Source organism: Cricetulus griseus, chromosome 2 (genome assembly GCF_003668045.3).
Source record: "Cricetulus griseus strain 17A/GY chromosome 2, alternate assembly CriGri-PICRH-1.0, whole genome shotgun sequence".
In the NCBI taxonomy this organism is placed as follows: domain Eukaryota; kingdom Metazoa; phylum Chordata; class Mammalia; order Rodentia; family Cricetidae; genus Cricetulus; species Cricetulus griseus.
In genome coordinates this window covers 216,324,344-216,343,117 of record NC_048595.1, presented here as the reverse complement: position 1 = coordinate 216,343,117, position 18,774 = coordinate 216,324,344, and the positions used below count along the sequence as shown (strand labels likewise).

Below are 18,774 nucleotides of genomic sequence, written 5' to 3'. Positions count from 1 at the left end.
AGAAGTATTTCATATTGTAATAAATAATCTTAAGTACACTTCCACCTCCTGAAAAACAACACTGTGACAGTTTGCTTCTCAAATGACAAATTTGCAAACCCAAGGCAAGAAATCTCCAGTGCTATTTATCTGACAGGTATATAAAGGAACAGGACGAGGCCAAATATGATGACATAAAGTCTGCTTTGACTCTCAGAGTCTCCAAAGGGAGAATTTGTATTGGCTATGCTTCCATTTTGTTTTAAGATGGTTATCAGTACCTTGCCTGGGATAGGAATGTAACTTTTTAATAGATAATTTTGTACTTAAATTTTATAAATAAGGTTTTCTTGGTGAAAACCATTTCGTAAAATACAAATTTAATTTTTAATTACCTTTTGATTTACTTTGTGTGTGCCTGTGTAGCACATGTGTGTATCTGTGTGTACATTTGTGTGTGAATACATCTATGTGTATGTACACATGTGTATACATATGGAAGTCATAGAACAACTTGCAGAAGTAGGTTCTCTTCTTCTACAGTGTGGGTCCCAGGGATCAAGTTTAAATGCCAGACTTGGTGCAGGCACCTTTACCCCCAGAGCCATCTCAAAGGTCTACAACAGGTAATACTTTTATAAAAAGGGAAAAAAGTTACCTATTCAAACCTAATTTTGGCTAAGAATTAAACCACATCTTCACCAAGAACCAGAAAGAATGTTACAAGGAATGTGCGTACTTTCTCCCTTTCTTTGATAAACACTCCATCAGTCATGATTTCTTTCTCTAGTTCAAAGGCGTCATATGATGTCCCCAGTGCCATGAGGACCTCCCGGCACCTCTATGTCCACACTGGATTTGAGACTAAGACATCTGACAGACAAGCTATCAGAGAGTGCCTTCCTCATTTCAGAGAAGTTTCAACTTTCTTCATTTGACTTCTTTAGGGGACATAAAACAAACAACACTTTGGAACAGCCACAGCTAGCAAGACAGCTGATGGGGAGTAGACACTTGATGCAAAACCACTGGGTAGTTAAGTCAGACTGTCTGCTTCCACTAATATGTAAGGAAGAAATTTATTGTCATATGACCATGGCAACTGGGGAAAACTTGTCATTCACAGGAACATATATAGGTCACTGTTCATAACTGAAAATAATTCTGGGTCTGAATTTAAAAAGCAAAATAGAAAACAAAGTGGTGAGGAGGTTCTTACAGGTTGACATACCAGATTCAACACCAAAATACAGCAAAAATACTTACATCCCATTCGTGAAGTCATATTAATGCCGATTTAACCCAAGAGAGTAAGGCAGATTACCTGGGGTCCTGGATTTTCCTGAAACAGTATCCATGTGAAAAGGTATACCCCAATGTGGACAGCCCCATGTTATAAAATGTATTTCCTGAATAAGATTTAGCATGCTGTCAATTTCCCCACTGTGATGAGGGACCAGCTCTGGAGTCATCATCTCCTTTATCCCTGTCTCACAAGCCATTGGCAACAGTAACGTTACATTTCAGTGTCATTCCATCAAAGTAAATACTGCATTAGCCACAAGAGACAGAACATAAGTGGATAACATACAAATACCTTCATCTGCAGAAATTCTGATTTTCACTCTTTTGAGTAGCAAAAAAAATTAGTAGGTAACTATTTTAGAACCACTCCTAAGAAATAAACATGGAAAGAATAGTTTCACGGCAGATAGCGTAAGGATTTTAATAACTGTGCTTTGGTTTGTGGTTATCAGCATTACCAAAACTATGACAGAAGATGACAACTGCAAGCTAAGCTCTCCACAATAGACAGATAAGGGGAGCAAACTTTCTCACACTTAGAATTCCCTCTCTTCACTCTTGGGGAAGGTTCACTTTACAGACAAACATATGTGCTGTTTCAAATTTGTGGAAGTATGGGAAATAAGACCTAACATACAAAGGTGAGATATTTTTCAAGAATCTTTGTAATTGATAATTTCCAAAGTAAGATACTGTTTGGGTTCTTTGTTTTGTTTTGTTTTGTTTTGACATGGAAAACCTCATCCAAACTGAGTATGAGTGGACTTGGCATTTGGTAGTGAGACATATTTCAGACATTACAGTATCCACACATTCAATTAACTGACTTTAAGTCTAAAGGCCTTAGGTTCAATCCCCAACACCACAAAAGGGGGGGGTGGTATTTAATTACATTTTTAGTGAGAAAATTTTAATAACACCAGAGATTTCTTGAAAGTGAAAAGAAAATATTTTGAATGACTGGCTGATGTGAAAGGGGAATTGTGTACATCTGAGAATTAAAGTTGAAGTTTATTTTAATCTAAGCATTTATCTTCATAAAAATAGAGCATCTAATTTCTCATCTTATATTATAATCCATCTGTATAAGCACTACTGGGTTTTCCATCAGTTCATTCTTTAAAAAACGTTTTCAGAAGAACTTTCTTTTGGTTCTTCTTAATTGGAAATAATAATGCTATTCATTATGAAACTGAAAGAAGAATACAGTATATAAACACGACCTTGGGAACTTTTTTTTTTGAGGCACAAGATCCCTGACACTTACATCGGAGGTACATAGAGACATTTAATGTGAAGAGGTCCTGTACAGCATGTCACTTCACAACTTTGAAGGTTTTCTTGGTAATACTCATGCAGTATGCATAAACAATATGGCTGTTGACTTGGCAAAATCTGATGAGATTGCAAGCAAGGAAAAACAGAACCAAACAAAACAAAACAAAAAAACAAAAACAAAAACAGGTCATTCTGGCAGGGAGAAAAGCTGTGTGAGTCTTTCCCTCTTTCCTCCCAAGCCCTCAGAGGGCTGTGTCTTCTCCCACATGGGGCTGAAGGTCTAAAGCTGAACACCAGTACAACAATTACTGTAGCGTCTGTCCATCGCTGGCACTCCCTTCATTCCATACAAGGCTCAATCTTTATTTCAAGACATAGATTTACATAGTTTTTTTCCCCATGCAAATAAAAAAGTCTATAAAAGTCCAATGAAGGCATAACCAATTACATGCAAAATTGTGACATCTCATTTTTCAACAATTTGAACACATTTAATTTACATCACATATGTACAAAATACATTTTGAACGGAAATAAAAGCATTCTCTTGAATTAAATTATAGATTTCGGTATAAAAACCTTCTCTTCGTAGGGAGCTCTCTTTACTTCCAATCCCAAGCCATGGGTTCAGGTCTGTACAATGCTTGCCATGGAGGAAGCCCCAAAGCAGGGAGGAGAGGGGGGAGTGTGATGGTATGGAGTCCCGCGCTGTAAACATAAAGACTGCTGGCTCTTTTCACAGACTGGGACACAGAGACATGTCGCTCTCTAACCTCCATGAAGAGTGTGCTCCAAGCCAAGTTCACGATCCAGCGCTGTAGCCTGCCCCACCATGAGACACTTCTTTTAATAGTCTTCAATTGGAGCTAACTCTGGCATGAGGTTTACAGATATGTTTGTATACAACCTATCAACCAGTATTTTGGGCGTATATAATAAATTGTTCAATCCATCGATGTACTGACGCTCCTTGGAATACCTTAGTAGTTTATACCTAAAACAAGGCAGTAAACTAGATATGAATATGGACATATTGTCTACATTTATCTTTGTTTCTCTCTACTTATACACATATCATAACACACACACACACACACACACACACACACACACACACACACACACACACACACACCCCATAGCTGCAAACCAAAAACATTTGCCAAAGAGGCCTTTGATCACGGAAGTAACTTCCTTCTATTTTTCTTATTTTTTTATAACACGCTTAAAATTAGGATATTAGGTTTGAAGCCCTGAAGTCTCAAGACGACCATTGAACTTACCGCCCTAAAAACTGTACTTCCCCCCGATGGTGATGAGGAATAGATGTGTACTTTCCCAAGTCCCCCTCTGGCCGGGTTACATTATACCCAGCGTAGTGAACTCTGCAAGACAACATAAAATGGATTGAATGAATTTCAGAACAAAAAAGGAAAACAAAAACAGATTTAAGAACTCCAAACTTTCCAGCCCAAAGTCTCCTTTCTTAGAAGAGGCAAATGCGATTTACGAAATACAGACAGAATCTAGAACCTTAGTTACTAAGCAGCTTGTGCCTCCACATACCTGTTCCAAAGGTCATCATCCTCTCCTCCCCAACCCCAGAAGGCATTGGGAAAGCCGTTGATCTTCCTGAACTGCTCCACTGTCAGGCCACTCACCCCACCGAAGAACTCGTTATATGGAAGTCTGCAAAAGAGAACACGACACAGTGTTCCACATCAGTCAGGGCAGCCGGCCACACCTGTTGCACCTCGCATGCGCTTTGATGTACACTTCTATTTTCACACACACACAAAAAAAGCCGATTTAGACAGAAGAAGCATTATGGAAAATGTGAACAGAGAAATGAAATTTTCTCCTAGAAGAGCAAAGCAAGTACTTACATTAAATGTAAAATAAAAACATGGGTGGCAACTTTAATAGTACTTTTACGACTCAAAAACCCAGTGTTCAAAAAGTGCATGATATTCTCACAAAAACACATTTAAACATGTTAGTAACTGTCAATGCAATGTTAGATCTTCCAAACTAAAAGAATTTTAAAATATTAACTGACTTTATTTATAAGCATATTATCTGTTACATAAAAAGAATAAATTTAAATCAGGAAGAAATAGATGTTTATTTTATAAATGAACTCTATTTCTAAAATTTCTTTACCTATTTAGATTAAACTCATAAAATACTCATAAATATTTAATATATATGTTAAAAACATTTTCACAGATATTTATTATGGGGGGATGCCATGCTGCACCTGCAGAGGGTCAGGTTTTTGTAGGAGTCCTTGTATGAGGACAATTTGTAGGAGTTGGTTTTCTCCTCTACCATGAGTCCTAGAGATCAAACTCAGATTCTCAGGCTTGTCACAAGCATTTTCACCTGCTGAGTCATCTCACCAGCCCCAAATATGTTTATTGTTTAATGAACTAGTATTTAGGGGGAAAAAGCCCTTATTTTTAATTTTTCCCTGCTTTCTCTAATTCAGATTCCAAGGAGTTGGTCAAACTCTGAAACATTTTTAAATGTCTATTACATTTATTTATTTGTGTGTGTGCCTATGGAGGGGGCACTATCAGAGGATAACTTTTGGGAGTTGTATTCTGTACATAACAGAAATAAGTCTAAGCTAAATGAACGTATCCTAAATGCACTAAAGAACATCAGTATTTTTTTAAAATAAAAAATCTTAATAGTGCTTATCTTACACTGTCTACATAGGAGAGTAGAGCCATCAGGCAACAGGTCAGGACATGGCAGTCTCTGTGAGCATCCTCCTGCCCAGACCCTGAACAGCTGTCACCATCCCCCTGCTTTCATCGTCTTGCAACTTTGTGACTTCTTAACAAGCTTCCACCTGCATCTAAACCTCTGGATGGCTCCAACAGATTGGTTGTGACTTATGTGCCAGGAATCGCTGGTCTTGAAGAAACTTCACACTCATTCCCACAATGGCTGGGGTAACTTATATTCCCACCAGCAATGTCTACCTTCTCTTTTCCCCACACCCTCACCAGCATTTGTTGCTATTTTTAAAAATACCTGTGCACAATTGGTTTTTAGTAGCCATAAAAGAAAAAAATTGCACTGTTTAGAGCAATGGTTCTCAACCTTCCTAATGCTGCGACCCTTTAATACAGTTCCTCATGTGGTGGTGACCCCCAACCATACAATTATTTTTGTTACTACTTCATAACTGTCATTTTGCTACTCTTACGAATCATAATGTAAATATCTGATATGAGCAATCTAATATGCAACCCCTAAAGGGGTCATGACCCACAGTTTGAGAACTACTGGTCTGAGGAAAATAGATACACCAAACATCACTATATTAAGCAAAGCGACTCAAACTCATCAAGACAAATGTTACATGATTTCTCTCACCTGCAGAAACCTAGCCCTTATGGAGATATATAAAAGCATATCTATGTGGAAGCATGACTCCCTGGAAGAAGGAACGAGAAAATCAGGAGGGGAGAGGGAAGGAAGGAGAATAGAAGCCTCAGTGTGTTTTACACTTGTACAAGAATGTCTTCATGTCACTGTGTGTGTGCAATGGCTATCTGCCAATCAAAATTGCACTTTAAGAAAAGCATATATTTGGTTACAATGAGGTGGCATTATCCATGGTAAGGCCTCAGACATTCCCATCTGAGTCATCTGCTTGTGTTTTCCTCAAGCCTTCTGTCACTACTGGATCATTAACTTTGACTTGGCTGCTACAGATTTCATCCTTAGACTAACAATTATTTACATAATAAAGATATCTACAAGGGACTAGGGAGATGACTCACTATGCAAAGTGCTTGCCATGAGGAACTGAGGAACTGAGTTTGAATCCCTAGCACCCACACAAAAAGCTGTGATGGGGAGGTCCTTCTGTGTATATGTTTGCCTTATTGGTTGATAAAAAAAAAAAAAGCACTGTTGGCCAATAGGGAAGCAAGCTAGGCAGGACTAGGAGAGAAGGAGGATTCTGAGAAATGTATTAAAGAGAAGTCTTGTGATCCAGGCAGAAAGTGGCATAGCAGGCAGACTCAGAATATATACAGGACAAGCAGGAAATGGCTCTTTCTCCTCCTCTCTTCTCTGGAGTCACCACATGATCCCGGGAAGAGGACGCATTCTGCCGGCATCTTCAATAAGTCTTTATAAAATATGTAGATTAATGGTTATGGTTGATACTTAAGATAGAGCTAGCAATTAAGAAATCCTAGTTATTGGCCAGCAGCATTGAACCTAATATAAATCTCTGTGTGTTATTTTGGGTGCCCATGTGGAGGCAGGGCTCGGGTGGCTTGGCAGAAAGATTTATCCTTACAAAGCTGGGCACAGAGGTGTATGCCAGTGGTTCCAGCTCTGGGGATAGGACATGTCTGTGAGGTCTGTTGGCAATCCAGTTAAACCACGTGACAAACTCCAGGTTCAAAACTCAGATGTAAAAAGATTGGTGAAGAGCTGGGGGTCATGGCGCACGCCTTTAATCCCAGCACTCGGCAGGCAGAGGCAGGTGGATCTCTGAGTTCGAGACCAGCCTGGTCTACACCAGCTAGTTCCAGGACAGCCTCCAAAGCCACAGAGAAACCCTGTCTCGAAAAACAAAAAAAAAAACAAAAAAACAACAAAAAAAAAAGATTGATGAAGATAGGGGTATTTGTTTCTTATAATTACAGAGCATGTGGTCTTCAGAAGGGCAGGTCTGGACTCTGAACAATCCCTAAGGGGACGGGGATGGGGGGGGGGGACAGCATAGGTCACATAGCTAGCATACTTCAGGATTAGGGTATGTGATCCCAGAGAGCTGAGGAACATGTGACTAAGCAAGCCCTGAAGGGTAAGTGAGAACCCATTTTAAAATCCATGTGCCCTGAGGAAGCAGAAAGGTTGAGTCAGGTGTAGGTTAGAAGAAAGGACATATTATAGGTAGGATTTTAGTTGGGGGAGGTGGTAGGGGAGGAAGGGAGGGAGAAGGGAACTGGGATCGTCATGTAACCCAATCTTGTTTGTAAATTCAAATATATAAAAATAAAAAACTAAAAAAAAAAAAAATCCATGTGCCTTCTACAGGAGTCGGGTTCTTTTCCCCCACACCACACTCAACCTCTGTGCGATGACAACTGGACAAATCAGTCCTTGTCCTGGCCCCCTAGAACACGCTGGAGTGAGGGATGACACTCAGCAGTCTCAGATCAAGGCCCAACGTGCTGCCACAGGCACACTGTGCAGCATCCAAAGCCAACACTCTACTCACATGTACATGTACTTGTCCAGCTTTGCTGCAAAGTGACGCGGCATCTCTCCACATCCATAATAGTTCCGGTCATTCTCAGGCAGATGGTCCACATCATGGAAGATCACACAGTCCCAGGCGCCGTCTTTCATGGCCTCTTTGAAACCCACATTAAAGAGCATCGCTCGATTGAACGGTTGTGTGCCAGTCTCCACAGCAGAGAAAACCAGAATGCACTCAGACTTGGTCATGGGATATTTGCCATTACTTATTAATTTCTTATATCATGGTCAAGTAATAATTATATCTTGGTAATAAAATAAACAAGTCAGAAGCATATGTCAGGCTTTCCAAACACGGTCAGGCACCACTTACTAATGGGAGGGTTCATTCTGAGGTGCCATTGAGTGACCACAGTGCACAGACATTACAGAGTCATATACACAAATTATGGCTGCTGTATCAATGGGTGATACATCTTGGGAACCTCCATTGTACATGTATGATGCCGGTGACTGATGATGCCATCACAGGGCACATGACTGCATACCGTTTAAAATTTACTTATGGCAGATTTTGGTGACAAAGAAGAAAACTGGATAGCTGTTACTATCTACTCTACTGGTACACTACATATATGCTTTACTTCAAATACGCCAGTTCATACAGACTATGTATGACCAAAAAATAAAGATAAAACAATAAAAAAGCATTATGCATAAAACAACTAAATGAAAGCATTGCTGTACTTTCTACTGTTGGTTTCTATGATATGAAGAATGAAGAAAGGAGTGGTACAGGGACATGGCTCAGCAGTCAAGAGCCCTGTCTGTTCTAATGGAGGAACCAAGTGTGTTCCCAGCACCCATGTCATGTAGTTTACAACCATCTGTGACTCCAGCTCCACCGGAGTCTGGTTATCTCTGACCTCCTCAGGACCTGTACTCAATTGCATCCACCCACTTAAAGTAATAAAAATAATTAATTTTTATTAAGACAGGAGGGAGAGGGTGTGGGCTTGATGATAAGAATGCTTGCCTGGTATTCCTGGAATCCTGGGTTTGCTCCCTAATGTGGGGGATGGGAGAAGATTAAGGCAGGAAACTGAGGGCAACTCACAAGCAGACCCTCCTCTACATTAACAAGACGGGCATCCTCTCAAAAGGACAGATGGACTCTGAAGGACTTTGAAATCTTGATGTTTACAGTACACTGAGAGCAATTAGACAACACACACCCAAGCTTCCCTCCTATTGTAGCCATCCTACATCACAGTGCACTGGCAACAGTGTCCTTTCTTCCCTCTTTTCCTGCTTATGGGAAGACATGAACATTTTACCAGAGACAATAGAGGAACGTATTACATAAAATCCAAGTTCCTATATTGCAACCGCTTTCCTTTATTTACAATGATGATACAAGTCTGCTGCAAGCAGCACAGCTTGCTTTGGCATCTAAAGATTAAAAACATTTACAAGTGCCTTAGCACATTTCACATTTCACAAAATCATTCCCCAACACTTAAGAAAAAGGATTTGGGAGGACTGAAGAAGCCACTCAGGGTAGCCAACATCAGTGTGTGCCCTCAGGAGAGACATCAGTCAGTGTGCGGCGCAGGTCTGCATGGACCTGAAGTCACAGAAAGCACAAGGCTTTTATAAGGCAGGGAAGGTAAATTGTAACATTATTATTGGCTCATCAATATTGGCTTTTATATGCTATTTTTTTCCAAGGTTTTAAGATCTGCTTCTATTAAATGTGGACATGATACTTAGAAGTTTAGGCAGAGTAGTTTCCATTTCTAACCTATCTTTGTCAGCCAATAGTGTGCTTCTTCAACTCTTCGGCATATTTAGTGTGGCATCTGCGTCCACACTTGGATGCTATCTCTTGCTTTGTTAACTTGAGACATTTTCTGGACTTCTTTCTCTGGAGGCAGAGGAGTTAAACCACACTGCCACCCTTCCCACCCACCTCCCAATATGGCTGCCTTGATTTGGGGTTGAATTAATGAAGTGTAAGTTACTAGCACTGTGTAAATATTTCTTCAGTGCTGAGTGAATTGATTTTTTTCTTTGTGCAGGAGATTAATTAGTTTCCTGTATAACTAGAAAGGGCAGTCGATATAACCTACACCTTTAGTAACTGATGTAATTACAGAAATTTCAAATCCTTTCTCCATTCCCTATTTCCTCAGCTCAATTCCCACTGTCCTCAAGGGCCAGCCATGATCACCCATGTCTTTTATGTGGCTTGCTTAATTTGCTGAGGTATGTCTTTCAAGTGTGTGTGTGTGTGTGTGTGTGTGTGTGTGTGTGTGTGTGTGTGTTTCATCAACAAATGACTGGAAATGCCACACCCTTGAATTGACATCCTGAGTTGAAAGTTCCAGGGCAAAGTACCTTTCTTTCTCTAGAATCTGAAGGTCAGGCTTCTAGCCACCAGCAATGGCAGGATAGTTCACAATTCCTGATTCCTATCTTACATTTTTCCTTGTAGTCTTCTTTATATCTTTTATTTTGCATTTTATTCTAAAATTGGAAAATACTATGCTTTATAATGGATGTGTGTTTATTCACATGTGCATTGTGGGGGGTCTCTCATCTAAAGACATGTGCTTTTTGCTTCAGGAAATTCTCTCTCTCTTTCTCTCTCTCTCTCTCTCTCTCTCTCTCTCTCTCTCTCTCTCTCTCTGAGGTAGGGCCTCTCTATGTAGCCCTGGCTGTCCTGAAACTCTCTGTAGACCAGGCTGGCCTGGAACTCACCAAGATCTCTCTGCCACTGCCTCCCAAGTGCTGGGATTAGAGGTGTGTACCACCATGCCCAGCTTTGGAAATTTGTCTTCTATTTTTTCTTTAGCCATTTCCTTCCACATGCCTATTATTTATTTATTTATTTATTTATTTATTTATTTATTTATTTATTTATTTATTTGTTGCTATGGTTTTTCCAGAATTCTGTGAGTGTATTAGTTATACACTAATATATTAAAAATCACAGCAAAACTTGGTGACTTAAGAAAAGTCATAGGTGGGGGATATATCACTCTCTGACAGTGCTGGATCCCTAGTACTAGGAAAACAAACAGAAATAAAACAGGCAGTGGTCATTTACAATGCTGAACTCATCATCTACAGAAATGGAACTCTGAGCAGAGTAGTGAGTCTCGTCTCTGCTTCCTCTTGTCCAAGGTTGTGTCTGGAAACCTAGTCAGGCTGGGTGAGAGATCCACTCTCAAAGTTATTCATTCACATGACAGGCAAGATGATGCCAGGAAGTCATTCTTTCTCTAAAAGCCATTCCAGACAACCTCAAGACAAAGCAGCTGGCCTTCCAAGATGGTCAGGCTGAAGCAGTTATGTGCCAGGAACCTACTCTCAAATCAAGACTGCCTCTTCTGTGGTAGTGGCTCCCCAGGCAACTTAATCTTGTATCCCATGGGCCTCTTGGAGGGTGGTTATCCTCACAAAAAAGTGCTTCTCTTAGACTCCACTTTTTTGTATTTTGGTCCCGCTGTAGGGGTTATTTTGTCTCCTGGCTAACCTACCACATTTCAGTGCCACTGACAACTCTACTACAATTGATCTTCCTCTATGGCAAACATTCTCATTTCAGAATTTTCCCTCAGCTCCATGGGTCCTGACTGTGAGTCTTTTGTTGATTCTGTCTTTGGGGTTTCTTTGTTCTCTCATTACCTTGCTTGACTGTGTCTCCTTTGTGGACATTTTCTTTACAACCTGGAGCTCTGTGGCTGCTATTCATGTGTAGATAAAGTACTAAAAAGCCAAGGAGATCTCCCTAGTGCTCATGTTCTGCACATCACTGTATCAGTAAATAATTATACTCTAATTAAAACCCAACCCAATCACTGTTGGCAATGTCCTGTGCCACCAGAGTCCAAGTTGTCATCATATCCAGTTAGAAGGTTTCTAACTGGTCTCCCTGTTTCCTTCCTGTCTCACCTATGGCTCATTCTCTACATTGAACCCATTGGAGTTTTTTAAGTTGTCTGCATATCACATGATAATTTAATTTACTATCTCTCCCTTCCAGAACAGTAAGGGGCTTTGGTTAGTGTGGTGGAGAGTCTCAATGAGGGGTTGTCTACAAATCAGGTTGACCTGTGGGCATGCCTATGAAAGGTGTACCTCAATTACATTGATTAGCATCGTAAGACCAAGCCCACTGTGGTCAGTATCATTCCCTGGCGTGGGGTCCTGAACTATATGAGAACAGAGAAGATGAAAGGAGAAGCAAGTATGAGTGTATTCATCTGTCTCTGCTCTAGACTGTGGGTGAGGCATTTCATCTCCATTTATAAAATAGCTATCCAATCTTTTCCTCATTAGCCCTTTGTTGGAAGTGAGTTCTGGTCTTTTTGTCCCATTCCCTTAAATGTGCTTGCCCGTTTCTATAAGAAGTCCTTTTACAATTTCTCCTCCATTCTCAGTAGAACATAAAACAAAATTAATAATGGACAAAGTGTGGACTAACTTGTATTACTAAAGGCTGCTATTTTTTGTGGCGATTAATCAGATTTTTACTGAAGACTATTTTTTACTAAGGACTGAAGAATATCCAATTAAAAGTTTTTCTTTTGTGGTTTATTCTGAATTTTAAAAAATACACTTCTTGGCTTTTACTATGTGGTTCATGTGAACCTTCTTCAAGTTATATCCTAGCACACGTGTGGCATGTCTCTAGCTATTGTGTTCTCCTCACTCATCCTTAGAGGATCTCACTGTGTAGCTCTGCCTGGCCTAGTTGTTGCTTCCTGTGCAGACTGCGCTGACCTTTTCACAGAGATCCAACTGCCTCTGCCTCCCAAGTGCTGAGGTTAAAGGCATGTGAGGTGATGCCTAGCCCAAGCGTGTGTACTTTTCAAGATGGCAACTTATGCTATAAAAATTGACCAATTTAAAAATGATAACAAATCGGAATGTTAAGCTGCTTTCCCAATAGTTGTCGCTGTGGATCTACATTGCTATCAGAAACTGCTAGCTTTCATTTTGTTCTAACGTCAGCCACCCATAGTGAGCAGGAGGTGAGCTCTTTCTGGAGTCTGGTGCTGTTGAATGACTCTGAGTATGTGATGAAGACATCGACCAGAGCAGCTGAGATCTGCATTTTAACTTTCAAGTCTGTTGGGTGTGAATCTCAGCCTTGACCGATATAAACCAGGAACACACATTTGATAGTACAGGGCAACTGAAGGACCGAGGGGTGTGCATGGCTTTGCCGCCTCTCTGAAGATGAAGTGAGAGTTAAGGGTCTGCTAAGTCATTAACCCACAAGGATGAACTCACCTCCAAAAAAGGGGCTAACAAGGAAAACCTTAGCTGTTTTATAAATGGTGATGGAATCATTGAAAACCCATAGGCCCAAAGAGAATTGCTCAATCCTTCATCTTTGTTTCACACCACATATAAAAGATTAACTCAGAGGGATTAGCCCAAATGGGAGAGTTAAAAGCATGAATGTTCTGCAGGAAAACATTCTGAAAGTACCAAGAACCATTCTCAACTGCTAAACAAGAAACCAGAAATATGAAAAAAATCAAGTAACTGGACTTTATTAAAACTAACATCTTTACTTTTCAGTAAAACCCTGTCTGTGGTTGGGGATGTATCTCAGTGGGAGAGTACTTAAATAGCAGGTGCAGGGCCCTGGGTTTAATCCCAGCACTGAAGGGGAAAAAATCAAATACTATCAAGAAATTAAAGGGCAGACCATAGTCTGAAGATAATTACTTGCCAATCATGACACACAAAAGACCTACAACTAGAACACACAAAGAATTCTGCAAAGCAACAAAAAGGCACTTCTATTAAAATAACAGAAAAAGATGAAACAGAGACTTCCTAATCTATATGAACAGCAAAGGCATAAAAAAATGACCACCATAAATCGGTAAGAAAAATGAAAGGTGCAACTAGACTCTACAGACTCATTAACCATGGCAAGTGTGGGAAAGAATGTAACGTGATTGGAAAGGCCAGTATCATGTCGAGCTTTAATTGCCAACTTGACACAACCTAGAATCACCCCAGAACAGAGCCTCAATGAGGGACTGTCTATATTGGGTTGGTCCACAGGCATGTCAGTGGGGATCATAATTAAGTTCATTGGTGTGGGCAGAGCCAGCCCACTGTAGGTGGCACTGTTTCCTGCCTGTCTGAAACTATGAGTGGAAAAAGGAGGCTGAGATAAGCCAGCAAGCAGGTAAGCACACAATCACTTATTCTTAGCTCCTGGCTGTGGGAGTGGTGGCTATTTCAAGTCCCTGCCATGCTGGACTATGACATGGAGTTGTCAGCTAAAATAAGTCCTTTCCCCTGAGCTGCCTTTTATTGGGATATTTTATCACAGCAACAAAGATAAAAGAGTCAGTATGCATGAGTACAAAACACACTGCTGACCATTGAGGTTACAGAAAGTGAGGGCTCTTCAAAGGTTAGCACACTATTTTAGGTTTCTGAGACAGAGCTTTACAAATGAATAGAAATGAAATAACTACACTTCTAGTCTTTAAACAAAAGGCACAGACTGCCACAGCAAAGCAAAACCACTTCAATTCTATATAGACTATGCCAGCTTGCATAGTACCCTTTTGAAGCAAATAGAATGGAGTTTTTGTTTGTTTTGTTTTTTTGCTTTGCCAATAAAATTTGTTTATTAATTCTACTCTCTTCCTGTTTATCTCTTGTTTGGAAACAAACCTAGACTCCCATCTGGAAGGGATCCTGGGCATCACAGATTTGAGTCTCTGTGTAATTTCTTTGTCTTCGGATGGTCATTTCCTTACTGAGCTGGACTCTATTGTGAAAGGGATAGTGTTCTAGGCTCACATCAACCTAAGTGCAGCTGAAAAGCTATGGGGGTGTGTGTCTACAACAGAAACAGCCAAGGCTCTACTACCAAGAAATGTAATTGTGAACATGGGAAACTATAAAAACAGAATAGAAAATGCCCATTACACACCATTTCTCTCTTTAAGGATTCCTACCTGGCTCTCCTCAGTTACCCCTAGTTACCTATTAAGGTTGAGGCATCACTAGCTTTCAAGTCTAGCCAGCTGTACTCACCCCAAACAAAGGAATCCCCCATCAAGAGTTATCAATGCTTCACATTGACACAACAATATGAAACCTTTATCCTTCACTTCATGTATCTAAATTCATAGGTCAGAAACAGAAAGCACTTTCTAAATAGAACACAGTGGGTGTGTCTAAGGTCACTCATAATTCAGAATAGGACAGGATGGGGGGGGGGCTGGAGGGATGGTTCAGAGGTTAGGAGCACTGGCTGATCTTCCAGAGGTCCTGAGTTCAATTCCCAGCAACCACATGGTGGCTCACAACCATCTGTTATGAGATCTGGTGCCCTCTTCTGGTGTGCAGATATACATGGAGGCAGAATGTTGTGTACATAATAAATAAACTTAAAAAAAAATAGGACAGGATGTTGATGACACTCCAACATGCACCATCATGAGCCCCAGACAGTTGCACAGCACTAACTATCCCGAGTATCCTGTATTAGAAAAGAAGGAGTGTCCCCAAGTAAATTGCCTTTTAGTTTGTAAGAACAAAGCACACTCATAAGAAAAGCACAAGTGGAACAATGTTACAAGTCCAGCATTTAACCCTGCAGAATGAGCATCAGCCAGTTACTTATAAACTAGGTTGACAATCCAGTAGGTAGTATAAAGCCATAAAGCATATCAAAGCCATCATCTCAAAGTCAACCATAACCTCTGCTCAATTCATTTAACCACATTGTAATTATTACAAGAAAAATTACAGGATCAGTCCAAAATATGATTTCATTCCATTGTAAATCCAAGGATGAGTCACCGATGGATCTCGGCTGAGTATTCTTAATCAAACTCCATCTGAAGTTGAAGTTCTAAAATACTTGGTGGCATTTTGAAAACTGTCCTCACCTGTTCGATGACATAAAAGGCAAATTCCAGCCGCTGTTTCTGGAGCATCGGAATCAGGTGCAGGAAGAAAATGGGAAGATGTTCATGGCGGTTACGGAAGGGGATGAGAACTGCCACCTTCAAAACAGAACACAACACCTGCAGCATGAGTAAGGCAGTGTTGCAGCAGGCCCCGCAAGTGCACGCAACAGCTGAGCCTAGGAAACGCCTAGTGCCTTCAAGTCATAGCCTAGGAATATTCTCATCAGACTTACACCATGTGTTCAGACAGGTTCGGCCCTTGCTTCACACCCATTGAGGTCCTGTGAAGGTAGAAAGGACGGATGTGCTCTGAACAATTCCTAAGTATCACTCACCACTCCCTACACACACACACACACACACACACACACACACACACACACACACACACACACATACACACTTACACTTCTAGGATTCAAACTTTGCTGGAGAAGCAAAATCTTACAGGTCAGATGATTCTGGCCTTCACAAAGCTAAAGTGTCTTCTAATTCACTTTCCTTAATTTCTGAGTTAAACTGGTTTTACTGTTGCTGTTAACTTGCTAATAAAACTTGAAATTGACACAGTAAATTTCTATACATGATGAATTCCAAAACTCACCAAATTTTCAAACAATTTAACAAATGAAAAATATTACTAAAACATGTCTATACCACTCTATAATATGGATTTTGAAACAGCCATAAACCTGGAGTTTATCTAGACCAAATATATTGACCCAAATAAATAATTAAAAAATCTACAAATAATTGAGAATGCTAAGTTCTAGGACTCATTTTACTTCTAAAATCAAGACATGACCTTGGGCATGTCAACAACAACAAAAATCTACAATGGAGCTGTGGGTGTAGTCAAAGGTGAAACACTTGCTTCGCATGCATGGGCCCTGGATTTAATTCCCAACACCAGAAAAAGAAAACAACAAAAGTGATATTGAGCATGTATACTGCCAGAATTGCAAATGGGACAAGACTGAGTCAAGGGTTTACTTAGAAGGAGAAGATCCAGTTTAGGAAACTGAGGGTATCTAGACTAGAAAGGCCATGCTTCTCTTTCCTTTACTGATGTGATAGCTAGGACAGAGACAATCTTTGAGGCTGGCATTGCCATGCTGCCATTGGCGGAGTTACATTTTGTAAGTCATAGGAACCACTGGCGCCCTGTGGAGCCTACTCCAAGAAGGTATCTCTGAGCTCAGGAAAATTATAGATACTTAAGTGAAGAAACTACCAAATGGGTGGGAGTCTGTATTAAAGATAGCCCACATGAATTAAATATAATTAGGTGGAGGAGCTGAACATATAAGGATCAGCAAATACCAAGTTATAGCCTTTGATATAGTGAGTTACTCAGTGGAACATTTAAAACACCAAGAGCTGGTTTTGGTTTGAAGGTTTGGTGGTGGTGGTTGTTTTGTTGTTGTTGTTGTTGTTGTTTGTTTGTTTGTTTGTTTGTTTTTTTATCTTAGTAAGAAACTGAGGATGTTATAAAAGAAAGTGTCCTGGAAAACAAAAGGAGCTATTTTAATAGTAAATGCATGTCCAAATTATAATCAGATGTTACCACATTTTAAGTGACATGCCTAAAGCTGTGTGTTTTAATATCTTTAAAATTCACTTATATTGCCTATCTGTGAAGCAATATTCTTAATAGTTTGTAATTCATTGTCGAGAAAAAGAGTCCAGTATCCTATGGTCATTCATGCCGGGGTTATTAGCTTTCCTTCCACATGTGTGGACTTGCAGAAGCCCCTCTCTGGTGGATGCACCAGGGGAGATGGAAGGCATCTGTATGGTTACTGCCTTCTACACTTTGTCTTTCCAAGTCCTTCCTCACCATATCTTGTTCAAAAAAAATTTACACCATTCAGTTACTTCCCATTTCAAAACCACTAAACTTACTGGATTATCTGTGCACTTTCCCCCTTGCTTATGTCCTCCTAAGTACACTATGAAAAAACAATCAAGAAAGTGTCTGCCATGTAGACTTCACCCAGCAAGGCCCTGCCCTGTCTCATACTCTGAAGCACACAACACTCCCCAGCACCTGGCAGCTTTACACCCAGTTGGTTTAGAGCCCACCTAGCTGTTGCCACTGAATTAGATGGAAGCACATGTGAGTTACTGAGCTCTTGTTCTCCTGGGGTGTTTTAGTTCTACCTTCCTTGTCTTCCTCATTTCCAGTGCCTATAGGAACAAATTTCAGACTGATAAAGAAGGGGGCAGTTCTTGTCTGTTCCCCCTACAAGAGTATGATGTCTGATAACTTTGTTCAAGAATTGCCTTGTGTCACTGAACATCTCATGTAGGCTGAAGCAGGTGGCTAACATCTATCCCTGAGGGACCTTGGGCGAGATGAGGAACTTTGAGCCTATAATTAGGACAGAAGCATCAAGCCTTACCCTATAGGTATCAGACCCCATATGAACCCTGAGCAGAAAACCAACATCACAGAAAAACAGCCAAAAAGCACTGATTTGTTCCTCTCCAATTCCCCTGTGGAAACATGCCCACCTCCTTAGAATGCCTGACCCATGAAGACTCTTCCTCAACCCTGCAGCATTAGGAATACCCACAGAGTTCTGGACTTTAATATTGGAAGACTGTGGTGCAAATGGACTTGGTACTTAAAGAAAGGGAGCCGAAAAGATTAAGACTCAAGTGGAGAGCAGACTTTAACCTGTGTCTAGTAACTGCTTTCTTCCTTCTCTCAGAATTCTATGGCATGCCAATGGGGGCATTGTGAGAATCATACATGCAGGCGAAGGCAGAGGGAAATTAAACATGGCAAGTACAGCTCACCTCTAAAGGGCTTCAAACTTCCTCCTGCTGTTTCAGTTCCAGTTAAAATTAAAGACTATATTTCACTGTGATGGCTGTTTTTGGTTGACAACTTGACTACATTACGTAAAACCCAAACAGCTGAGCACACCTAAGAGGGACTTTCTTCTTAATTAATTTATTGGAAGTCGGAAGACCACTTCTAATTTGGATCTTTTGAAACATC

The 18,774-nt window shown here is 40.4% G+C and overlaps 1 protein-coding gene across 1 annotated transcript in view; it reads right to left on the bottom strand.

Annotated features, from left to right (window-relative positions):
- Positions 1-3,408: 3,408 nt before the first annotated feature.
- B4galt6 (beta-1,4-galactosyltransferase 6) overlaps positions 3,409-18,774 on the bottom strand; it is a 60,160-nt gene continuing 44,794 nt past the window's right edge. Inside the window, 5 exon segments of the mRNA NM_001246698.1 lie at positions 3,409-3,556; positions 3,846-3,947; positions 4,129-4,251; positions 7,820-8,007; positions 15,744-15,860. Coding sequence (NP_001233627.1) covers positions 3,409-3,556; positions 3,846-3,947; positions 4,129-4,251; positions 7,820-8,007; positions 15,744-15,860 — 678 coding nt within the window.